General features: G+C 38.0%; 1 protein-coding gene across 17 annotated transcripts in view; it reads left to right on the top strand.

Moving 5' to 3' along the window:
* The window catches only part of RAPGEF2 (Rap guanine nucleotide exchange factor 2), a 271926-nt gene that overhangs the window by 95361 nt on the left and 164079 nt on the right, over window positions 1-12486 (top strand). For 16 of the 17 annotated variants that reach the window (XM_054252841.2, XM_008992529.5, XM_008992535.5 and 13 more), the window contains one exon: window positions 1575-1631. The exons of the other annotated variant lie outside the window; for it this stretch is intronic. In XM_054252841.2, coding sequence (XP_054108816.1) covers window positions 1575-1631 — 57 coding nt within the window. The remainder of the gene's footprint in view (window positions 1-1574; window positions 1632-12486) is intronic. 17 annotated transcript variants of the gene reach the window in all.

Genomic DNA, 12486 nt, shown 5'->3' with positions numbered 1-12486 from the left:
CTGTAAAGAAAAAGGAATAATCAAAACTACAGAGTCATGGAATTGCTAAGGACAGGTAGGATTCTGGTAACAAGGTGGATGCTGATTATTTATAGAGCTTTTTCTTTGGAGTTTCAGGGACCAAATGATGGAGAAGTGGGGAAAAGAATAAGAAAATGGAGATAGAATATGTAGACAATTCTAAAAGATGTTTTGTGATTGGGAAAAAAGCAAAATATAGATACTAGTTGTAAGGAGATGTGAGTTCAAGAGAGGAGTACCACTCACATAACAGGTGATATACTGAGTTATGTTTACATATTAGTGGATGTGATTCAGGAGAGAGGAACATAGTGAAGGCAGTGAGCTTGCAGGAGCTCAGGGTCTTATGCAGGAGTACAGGGTCTTCTGTGGAAGCAGGAACGAGATTTGGGGTAGAAGTAAAGAGGCTGAGGCAAGGACCCTTCTATTCCAACAGGAAACAGGGCCGAGCCCATTATCTAATTTAAGACCAGATATTTTTAGACTTAGCACTTTTGGCTTTCCTATGAAAAATTGTGATTGAACTCATTGAAGAGGAATGTATGCTCAATGAGATGTATTCAAGGCTCACTGCTGCCTCCTGGAGTTAAGTGCAAATCAGCTGGAATGTTTCCTGGAAGGCATTGAGGGTAAGGACCTCTGAAGTACAGCGGTGGGAGTGAGAACAAGGAAAAAAAGTACCCAAGAGAGCAGTTTCTTTGATTTAGCAAACAGGAAAGAAAGGTGAATGTGGGCTGATTCTAGTGTTTCACAGCTTAGAGAATAGTAGCCCAGTTGACCAAAATAGAGGTACCATTGAAATAAACACTTTTTTAATAGCCAAGTTTTTCTATTTCTAGTTCCTTCATAAGATGGACTGGTAATTCCCTGATTTGCATTTTTGTATTTTGGGAAAAATGTAATTGACTTAATATAATAGGATGCTTCAAAAAATATCCTATTCTAAGGATAATTTTGAATATTTAAAAATTATTCATGGTTTCCATAATTTTTATAATTTCCCAATTTTTTCAAAAACTCTGGGATGAATCAGCTGAAGTAACAAATCTTTAAGGTTCTAAAGCCTCCAGTTAGTCAGTCAGTGGTCATAAAAATATCAAGTTAATAAAAGCCTACTTTTGTCTGAAATTCCATACTGTTGAGTAACATTCTTGTTGAACCATGACTGATGTTATCATTTTTAAAATCAACAGGTTTTCCTTTTAAACTTTTAGATTCTTTCTCATTATTTATGTATCTTGGGAACATTAATATGTCCACATGCCATTTACAAAATATAAAACACACACAATGTTCTCTGCCATAAAATAAACATGGTGAAGTTGACATCTTATTAGATGTTTTCTTTTCTAGCATATTTTTATCAGATTTAATTTAATATAATTTTGTTAACCCAGGTACTAAAAATATTCATTTTGAGGCTAATAAATAATTGTGACAAACTATATAAAATAATCTTAACTTTCTAGACTGTATGTCTCATTCAAGGATTTAAAATACTGGTCTGTTTTTTAGTGACAGATGTTGAACTCACGTCTTTATCTCTTTTACAGGTTAATGTGTGAAACTGTGAGATATGAGAGACACGAAGCAAATGAAGTTTTATACTAGTAGGTGTTTCCTTTTTGTTTGTACAATGTGTGTAATCCAGTGACTAAATTTTCTTAAAGTATCAAAGGAGTGTTAGAACAGCTGGATAAGTCAGTACTAACTTATTTTTCTTAGTTGAGAAATGGGAAACATCTTATCTGTTTCCTGTCATAAAACAAAAGTTTACAGTTCTTTCCTGATAAGTTCACATTTGTGTCTGTACTTATATCCTTCACATGTGGGTCAGAGATACTAGTTCATATTATAGAGTATTTTGACATTTTTACTATGAAATAAGAAATAGTACACAGTTTTTCTAACACAACAAAACATTTTTTCCCATAGCCACAGTAGATGGGAGGTGAAGATAGCATAAAGGCCATATTTTAGTTTATACTTCTTTCAGAAACAGGAAAATAAGCTGCCCACATCTCTTTGGGTACAATTTCATCTTTAGATAATATTTGTGTTAAAATGTGCAAGATATTCCTTAAGAAAAGACAACTAATTTTTAAAGAATATAGAGTAGGGCCCGGCGCGGTGGCTCAAGCCTGTAATCCCAGCACTTGGGGAGGCTGAGGTGGGCAGATCATGAGGTCAGGAGTTCAAGACCAGGCCGGGCAACACCATCAAACCGTGTCTCTACTAAAAGACAAAAAATTAGCTGGGTGTGTTGGCAGACGTCTGTAATCCCAGCTACTCAGGAGGCCGAGGCGGGAGAATCACTTGAATCCTGGAGGCAGAGGTTGCAGTGAGCCGAGATTACGCCACTGCACTCCAGCATGGGCGACAGAGTGAGACTCCATCTCCAAAAAAGAAAAGAATGTGTAGTAGATAAATATTGGTGTATTAAGGATACATAAATTATGATTTACTAGACATATTATTTTGTTTAAATAACGTTTGCCATGACTGTTGTGTTGACTTTCTGTTTTTCAAAGCGCTTACTAAAAAATTACTACCTTCCAGACTTATTATAGGGAATATTTATTGAAATAAATCAATCACAGCTTCTGCCCTTAAGGAGTTTGTAATCTGGTGAGGGAGGTAGAAATAAAATACAAGGAAAACAACAACAGAAACAAACCAAAATAATTGTGCTAGTGTAGGTATGTACTAAGGGTGGAAGAAGTGCAATGGAGCGTATGAAGGACATGGGGAGAGCCTCAGTGAAGGGGCTCTGGAACTAGGTCTCAAAGGTGTGTCCAGGAGGCTGCAGAGACTTTTTAGGCAGAAAGAACAGTATGTGCCAGGACACAGAGATATGGAGGGCCTGGCCTGATGTTTTGAATATTGTGGCAAGTTGAGTCCAGCTGGCCTGTGGTGTGGGTCTGGGTAGTGAGTCAAGAGAAGATGCAGGCTACAGTCATACTTGGTCAAGAACGTGTTGCATAAAAACTGGTCTGGATTATTCTGGCAGTTCAGGTCCCGGATTCTTAAGGAGATTTTTTTTCCCTCCTAAATAACATGTTATGGAAAATTAGAGACACTCACAATATTTGACACAGTGGTATCACAGACTCCCAAATACTTATGGCAGACTCATGGCCGATTGTGTTTCATTTCTTACTCTCCCCTCCCAGCTTCAACCGGGTGATTTTGAAGTAAATTCCAGATAGCGGGTCAGTCCACTCATATTATTATGATATGTATCTCTAAAAGATAATGGCTTTAAAAAACACAATATTATCAAGTCATTAATATCATGAAAATATTCAAAGTTTTTGTCTTAATTTTTTTTAGCAGCTTATTTATTTGAATCAAAATCTAGAGTTTATTCATTGTGATTGTTGATTTTCTTTAAGCCTCTCTTAATAGTAGCTTGGAGGCTGGTCTTCAGGCATCAAAATGATGTGATCACATGTTTCCTAACCTGTCCCCTTGAAGATAATACCTGTGATTGTATGGAAACATGAAGGGTAGGTTAGATAGATTGTCTGGACCAAGAGATCGGTAAGGAAATAGTTATATGGGGTGGTAAGTACTTAATCTGAGGCAAAGACTGAAGGAATGTAGGAGTCAGGGATGATGGATTTTAGAAGAAGATACAGGTTGATAGAATCTAGGATGATTCTGAGGTTGCAGCATATGAATCTATGGCATCTAGGACCTCTTCAGAAGGCAATCGTAAATATCCATTTCCAGCTTAAAAGAACCTACACCAAATACAGAGTCGTAAATAATCAAGACATATTTGATAATGATCAGTTTAACTGTTAAGAGGCAAGTGCTCTTAACATACTTATTCTTGAAAAAATGAAGATATAAATAAAGTTATTTTGGAAACAATAAAAAGCTGTCAGTGGAATGGATATACAAATAATAGGGATGGAGATGTTTGAATTATATTACTGGCATTTATCGAATCAGTCTAGTGATGATAAACATCAACTTTCTAATATACAGTCTTCTTCTGAAACATGGTTTGGGCAGTGTCAATGATGATGAGGTGATAGCGACATTTAACGAGCACTTCCTATGTCCCATTTACTCTAGTAAGTGATTTATGTGCATTGATTTAGTTATCATGGGTATGTTGTGCGGTACTTCTTGTTGTCATCCCAGCTGTACACATGGACAGACTGAGGATTTGAGGTGATAAAGAACTTGCCCAAGCTCCCACTGCCTAATGTGGGACAAAGATTTGAGGCCCAACTTCGTGATTCTGCAGCCATAGCTCTTATCCTAGTCACCAGCATTTTCTGGCCCTTTTCATGCATTGTCATTATGAAAAATGATAATGCTTATGTACATGCTGGGGTAAACACACACTCTCCCTGCCCCAACCTGTTCTCCTAAAGTGGCAACTGAAACCCACGGGCAGCTCATGCTACATTATGACTGCCTAACAATTATTATTTACTTATTTAAATTGAAGGTAGATTACCGTGTCTTCAAACATACCTTTTTTTTTTTTTTTTTTAAAGTTAAGTTTACAGGTTTAGACATTGCGTGTGAGCTGTGCCAGTCATGTAAAGCCAGGTTTTAGGTAATCCTAAATTTGAATGCATTCCACTCTGTAGAGTTGATTATAGCAACTGCCCATATTTGACTAGTTAGAATTAGGCAACAGTGTTAGTAAGTGATGAGAAGTCTTTAGATATTTGACAAATCATGATCATAAGACCAAAAATTCAGAGACTAATTGTAGATTTGCATAATCAGATTTCTAGCATTTGGCCAATCTTGTGATGAAATGTAATTGAATTATTTTTTTTCATGATCCTTAAACAGGCATGTTTCTGCTCTTACAATTTGTGGGAGTTCAGTCTTGAAAATTAAAAAATTATTGTATTTGTGTTATATATAAATCTGTGATAAACTTAATACTCCTCTTTTTTGGACCTGTTCTTATAACTTGTGAGGAAATGATTTGTTTGTTCTCATTCTTCCTTGAGCTTAAAGAGCACAGTGCAGTCAGAAATATCAAAGGCTTTCAGACTTTGGTTTTATGACCAAGAGATGAGCAAAGTAGTCATTTTCCTTATTCTGTTTGTGTGCTGGTGCCTTCTAAGTTTATGGTTTTAATAACTTCACCAGGTAAATATAACACTCTTTTGATCAACCTCTGTACCTCATTTTTCTCACCTATAATGTGGAACTGATAATAATAGTTCCTTCTCATCAGAGTTGGCATGAGGTTGAGATGCAGTAACCTGTACCGAGTGCTCAGAGCAGTATGTCAGAGTAAGTGCACAAGCACGTTAGTGCTGGCATCATTGTCATTCTCATCACTGTTTTGATGATTTACATTTTTGTTTTCCAATATTTTAGTTGCTCTAAATGTTTGTTAGGAAGGAATTATGATAGTGATGCTCTAGCTTCAGTGGTGTTACTGCTTTAACATTGAACGACAAGATGCCAAAAATGCCATTTTAAATTGTATTGAGATGGGGGGGGGGAAACGTTGTGATTCTGATAAGGTTGCATTTTTAAAATTGAGAGTTGCCCACTTAGAATCAAATTGTATTTGTTTGCATTAAAAAGTTAGAGAAAATTAGCTCAACTTTACAAAATGGAAAAGAGTATCAGGTAATTTCTGCCTCCCTTTCCTTTATTATCTACCCTGTTAAGTATTTTGCTGGTTGTGGGAAAACTGAGGTAGATAATGTATATATTCCTCACCAGAGAGACCTCAGCTTACATTTGTCTTTATTGAAGAATTTAATCTGAAAGGAGAAACATATATGTAAAAACACTGGATAAATAGTAGAAGTTGCAGCATATCCCCAGTAAGAAGTTGGGAATTTGTTCTCTGGAAAAATTATTTGAACCTGAGTCTTTCTCATGGTACAGCCTAGAAACTGTCTGATCTACTCTATTTTTAATTTTTTTGGTCTTTTTTTTTTAAAATGGCCAGCCATCTTCACAAATAGTGAAGTGAAACAGAAATATCGTTTAGTATATAATTACATTTAACGTGCTCAATACTTTTGGCTTAGAAATTCAACCATTGCAGAAGTCTAAGTGTCCACACACACACACACATGCCCGTACTATAAATAAGTGTAACTCTGCATCTCACTGCCTGTTTTCCACCTACATATCTGACGGAATGCTTTGGTTTACAAAAGAGTGTTCATAGCACTTTGTAAAGGGGTTTATCTTTCTCTATTCCAGGAGAGGAAATTGTTCTCCATAAAAGAGCTGCATTGAGGCCTATTGGGTCTTTTAAAGCATTTTCATTTAAATCTGTAAGTGTGCAATTTGGAACTGCAAACCTCAGCTGAGCTCTTGTGCTGTTAGTAATCTGTAGTTGTTGACTTGGCTTTCTGTTTCACAGCAGCTATTCCCACTGCTCTGTGAGGCTACTCATCCACCTCTGTCCCCTTTCTGCTCTCCCACACCTCCTCTGGTGAACTCCGCCTCAAGTTTGTTCTTCATCTCAAATACCCTAATTTATCTATATCTGCATTTACCTGTTGTCCCACTCCTGCCTCTAAGAGGAAGGGATGTCTTTTTGCCTGTATGATGTAGTTATTTCTGTTCTTGTTTGTATCTTCCGGCTCTTCTTCCTGCCCTGTGTTTAAGACCTTAAACCGGACCCTAAGTGTGCCACAATGCCTTCCATCCTGAAGTTGTTCCTTTGCCTCTCTTACTCATATCCAATGATTACACTATTTTTTTCCTTCCCGATGTGACGAAATTTTGTTTTATTTTACATCACAGTAAATTGTTTAAAAATTATTACAAAAGCTCTAATCTACTACTTAGGTCATTTTGATAGTCCCCCCACCCCCACTCTAGGAAGCAAAATACTGCAAATCTTACTAATTTTTTTTCTTGAGACAGAATCTAGCTCTGTTGCCCAGGCTGGAGTGCAGTGGCATGATCTTGGCTCACTGCAATCCCCACTTCGCTTCTTCAAGCCATTCTTGTGCCTCAGCCTCCTGAGTAGCTGGGATTACAGGCATGTACCACCATGCCCGGCTAAATTTTGTAGTTGTAGTACTTATTAGCCAGAATGGTCTCAAACTCCTCACCTCAAGTGATCCACTGACCTTGGCCTACCAAAGTGTGGGGATTACAGGTGTGAGCCATGATAAAGAGCCAGCCTCTTCTGTTTTCTGTTTTTACCCAGCAAGATGTAACCACCATCTTTGAATTATTTTTCTATCCATAATCTTATTATGCTTATATGTGGACATAAAAAATCGTGGCTGGGCCTGGTGGCTCACACCTGTAATGCCAGCACTTTGGGAGGCCAAGGCGGGTGGATCACCTGAGGCCAGGAGTTTGAGATCAGTCTGGGCAACATGGTGAAACCCCGTCTCTAATAAAATTTGAAAATTAGCCTGGCATGGTAGCATGTGCCTGTAATCCCAGCTACTCAGGAGGCTGAGCCATGAGTATCACTTGAGCCCCAGAAGTGGAGTTTGCAGTGAGCTGAGGTTGAGCCTGGGCAACTGAGACCCTGTCTCAAAAAAAAAAAAAAAAAAAAAAGAAACCAAAGGTTTTAAATTATTTTAAAAATTGACATCTTTAAAGACTTAGCCTTTGCATGGAATGTATGTAAATATGAAAATGCAAGCCCTCGCACATGCACACTCATGCCCTCACAGATACTTACGAAGGACTGTTTTATGTATATATGGAGAGCCTTTAAGGCTTCTTGACAATGATATTTTTATATTACTCTTTAAATGAGAATGTTTTGTATTTATGTTGAACAGAAGAATATTTAAATGAAAACATTGTTAAAAATACAATTAATCTGTAATCTCCCTGAGGGTAGGGACTATGCTTATGTTTCAGTTTGCATTCTCATGCCTACCATGAAAATTTGCATTTAGTCTATTCCCAATGATTATTTTTCTTCCAATTTTTTATTCAAAAGAAGGAACTCCGTTGATTGTAGATAGATAAAGACCTTCATTATCTTATAACTTCCTAATAAAATGACTGGTTACACATCAGCAAGTGTCAGATTCTTTGTATCAATTTTCTATGTAACTGCTTAGTGAATAAAAGTGAAAAAAAACCTGTTTAGGGTATAAGATATAGGGGAAAAATAGAGCTTGCTTTTCAGATCCTTTCTGATATGAGGGTTAGTGGTTCTGTAAAGTGTTTTGCAGAGGCATTCCAGTTTCTTGCTATAGGGACTCCTATGTTCTGAAGTTAGGCAGATTTAGCTTTGAATTTGACTCTGTCTCTGGGTGTGTATAAGTTGCCTTTAGTTTTTCTGAGACCCAGGTTACTACTCTAGGTAAAGAACAGGTTACTTATGAAGATGAAATTACAGCGTATGAATCTAAAAGACGCATTTCATAACCCGTCAGTAGTTTCCAAGAATCAAATTTTCAGGTTGGTTCTTTTATAACATGTGATAAATTGTTCCTTGAGCCCTTGGATCTATTTCTTTACCCTCACTATAGCCGAATTGTCTATTTGATATATTATTTTACACGCACACACACACACACACACACACACAGTTTGTATTGGTATTTTTCCTTCATTTAATGTTTATTGAATAACTTTATAACTCCCAGTGTTTTACTCCTTTTCATTGTAAAAATGAATTTTATAAATTTAAGAATGATTGGGCCAGGCAGAGTGGCTCATGCCTGTAATCCCAGCACCTTGGGAGGCTGAGGTGGGTGGATTGCTTGAGCCCAGGAGTTTGACACCAGTCTGGGCAAAATGGCACAACCTCATCTCTAAAAAAATACAAAAATTATCCAGTGTGGTGGCGCATTCCTGTAGTCCCAGCACTACTCAGGAGGTTGAGGTGGGAAGGTCACTTGAGCCTAGGAGGCGGAGGTTGCAATGAACCAAGAGTGTACCACCACACTCCAGCCTGGGCGACAGTGAGACCTTGTCTTAAAAACAATAAAAATAATAAATAATGAAAAAAATGATGCCATTAATGAGCCTTTAGAATATCTGGCTATATTGATTCTTTAGTAGTTTAAATTGGTTACCCTGCTAGTTAAAAAAAAAAAAAAAAAGGATGTCTGCGGTGTCCTCTTTATTTTCAGTATATAGATGAAATGTCTTTAATACTTTCATCAGTTTTCAGAGTTCTTATTGATCTTACTGACTTTTCCTGTTTGTTGTTTGCAATTCATTGTAATTGCTATTGATTGGAAAATAAGAATTTTTAAAAAATCTTAAAATTGTGTTTCCCTTCTTCGGAGTTTTTAATTATAAATGAAGTAATTTCCTCACAATTTATAACTTTTTGAGAAAAAGAACAAAATTCTACTTAAAAATTTATTTTCATATTGTGGGAATTTATATATAATTTATATATAATTGATACATTTACACATAACTATTATGAATGCTATCATTTTCTAATAAAATCTTGCTATTCCAATAGTGGAAAGTGTAAATGCCCAGCCCTTAACACTGGTTAGGGCTTCTTCTAAAATCTGCCGTATGCTTCATGTTTTAGTACATGCACTTCATATTTCTTTTGTCATGATATCATTGTTAGGGACGTTTACTGTGATGTTTTGCATTAATTTATTTAGTGAGCTTCCTTTCTGCCATTTGGCTACACAGAAATAAATAATACAGACTTTGTCTTTCAGCTTATAGCTTAGCACTCCATCAGAGGAGTAAAAATATACAACTAATTTTTAAATTGTAATAAATCTAGTAACAGAAATGATGTAATGTATTTGTGAGAAAGATTAAAATTATTGTGTATCTGGAAAGCCATCTGTGTATTGGAAGGGGGCCATTATTAGGACTTATTTTTTTGAAGCTGCGGAACACTTTGTTCATAGAAAATCCTGTTCAGCCCGACAGCAGTAGCTATTATGGTTGAAAGAGGTTTGGACACCTTGAAATCCCAAGGGCTCTTGATATTGAAAACCTCTGATCTCAACTGTCTGCTGGATGCCTATAGAGGGATAGAGGATAATTTGTTGTAAATAAGTAATTTTCAATGTGTTTTTTTTGGCATAATCATATATTTGGAAGCACAAGTCTAAGCTGGCCAGAAGCCTGTATAATAACAGCAGTATAGGTGAGCAAAAATGGAACCCTGAACTCTAGCAAAGGGCTTCAATAGAGACTTGGGAGGGGAACCCACAGAATGTGATGATAGGCTGTGAAGAGGGAGGAGCTTGGGAAGATGTCTCTTTATCTTTTGGTTGGGTGGTATTGGTGAGACAGCAGATACAGGAAAATAAAGCTGTTTTTCTATTTTTTTGTCATGGGTGGCTGGCCCTCTGAAATTCCTTTTTGTCCCCAAGTAGTTATTGGAACCTTTATTAGTCTTCATTTTATTTCCCTTGTTTTATAGACATGGGACCAATAGCCTTAGGTGATGATTCCTGTCTCCTTCTCTCCAGATGCCAACAGCTTTGTCCTTTGAATGCGATACTCTTTGGTATTACATCCTGGATAGTATAAAGTGACCTTTCCAAAATAACACCAAAATTGGTATTTGATGCTATACGTGGTTCTCAGTTGTGCAGAACCCGTCTGTGGTAGCCGTGTCATGGGCTCACCTCAGCCACTATTTCTGGACATTTTGCCTGTGCTCATCTTACCTATTCTTATTCACAAAGCAGTTGCCATCCTTTTGGTTCTCTGTTTTAATGACCTTGTTAATGCTGCCCATATGAAACATTCAGAGGAGCTTCCTCACTCCCCTGGGCCGCTTCAGGCTTGGCCCATGCCATATTGCACTTGCTCTGCTAAAAAGGGAGGAAGTCTCCCCTTGTAGCCCATATACCCTCCTTGTTCCATATTTTGCCAGGATCATCTGGGAAAGCACTAACTTCTGGTTCCAGATTGCTTAGATTCTACATGGGTACCATTCTTTCTGTTTCTATGTGTTGCTTCTCCACCCCCCACCCCCCACCCAAAACTTAGATGCCCATGTTTGTGGCTGTTGGGAGCCTTGTTTTGAGCTGATGACCATGCTAGGCTCAGCATCCTTTGCCCACAGCCACCTCTCCAGAACCTGCCACTCTGTTTTGTCAGTCCCCTTTGGCTTTTTTTTTTTTTTTTTTTTGAGATGGAGTTTCACTCTTGTTGCCCAGGCTGGAGTTCAGTGGTACGATCTTGGCTCAATGCAACCTCTGCCTCCTGGGTTTAAATGATTCTCCTGCCTCAGCCCTGCGAGTAGCTGGGACTACAGGCGCCTGCCACCATGCCCTGCTAATTTTTGTATTTGTAGTATAGATGAGGGTTTCACTGTTTTGGCCAGGCTGGTCTCGAACTCTTGACCTCAGGTGAGCCACTGCGCCAGGCTACCATGAGCAATCTTTTTGGCTGACTGGGCTCCCCTTAAGTTTTCACATTGTATTAACAGCTGAATGAAGTAGCATTTTCACAGTCACTTTCTTGCCCTCTTATATAATTGTCTTTGCTGATTTAATCAGTTTTCTTTGGACTTGGTAGTTCTTTCAATCCCCTTGTCAGCTTCAACTTGATCACTTACTGGCTGCCTCCTTAAATGAGAATGTGGACCGGCACAGACAGCTCTTTCCCATGGAGAGAGTGCCACCTTGTGGATCTCTAGGATATTGCCAAGGAGGCTCTTAGATCCTGGCGCCATTTTTCCATTTAAGTTCACATCTTTGACTTCAGACACTTTAATACCTTACCTGGGTTCCTATCTATTCAATTCATACTTACTAAGGAAATATCTGCGTGCCAGTCAAGCATTATGTAGTGTATATATTGGGGGTACTTAAGAGTTAGAGGAGTTGAATAACTATTGGGGAGAAACTCCTAATGTAAATAATTATGACACTCTGGCATCTGCTTCACATGAGCATGGACACAGAGTTCTGGGAAGCTGGAAGAAAATGACTCACTTTCCTTGGAATATACCAAAACGCTTCTCAGAGGAGGTGATAGTTAACCTGGAACTAGAAGAATGAGTAATACATTTACAAGAGAAAATATACTATTTAGAAGCTAGACAGCAGGTTTGTTCAAAACCTTTATGGCATAGATGGAAAAAAGTGTGTGGCCTGGCTGAACAGGATGAAGTTTACAGCATAAGGAATGTTGGGGTTGGGAGCAGAAAGCAAAGCTGAAAGTTGTTCTTTTCAGAGACGATTACAAAAGAGGAAAGGAGATGAAGGGAACTAGTATTTTTTTCTAACCGTCATGCAAGGTTCTTTATATATAGTTTCATTAAATAAAAGGAGTGATGTGAAGAAGATACCAGTGTCTTCTCTTTTTCAGTTGAGGAACTATAATCTCAGAATTTGACTTTCCCAGGATCACATGGCTAGTGTGAAAGAAGGAATTTGTGCTCCAGAACCTGCACTCTGGAACCTGCACTCTTTGCACAGCCTTTTCCTCCTTCCTTCATGGGCTGTGCCAGGGGTCTGCACTTTCTCCTCTGAAGGACCGTGGGAGTTCAGCAGAAGGGTGTCATCTGATCTGATTTACCTGAGC

Source organism: Callithrix jacchus, chromosome 3 (genome assembly GCF_049354715.1).
Source record: "Callithrix jacchus isolate 240 chromosome 3, calJac240_pri, whole genome shotgun sequence".
NCBI lineage: Eukaryota > Metazoa > Chordata > Mammalia > Primates > Cebidae > Callithrix > Callithrix jacchus.
This window is presented reverse-complemented; position numbering and strand designations above follow the sequence as displayed.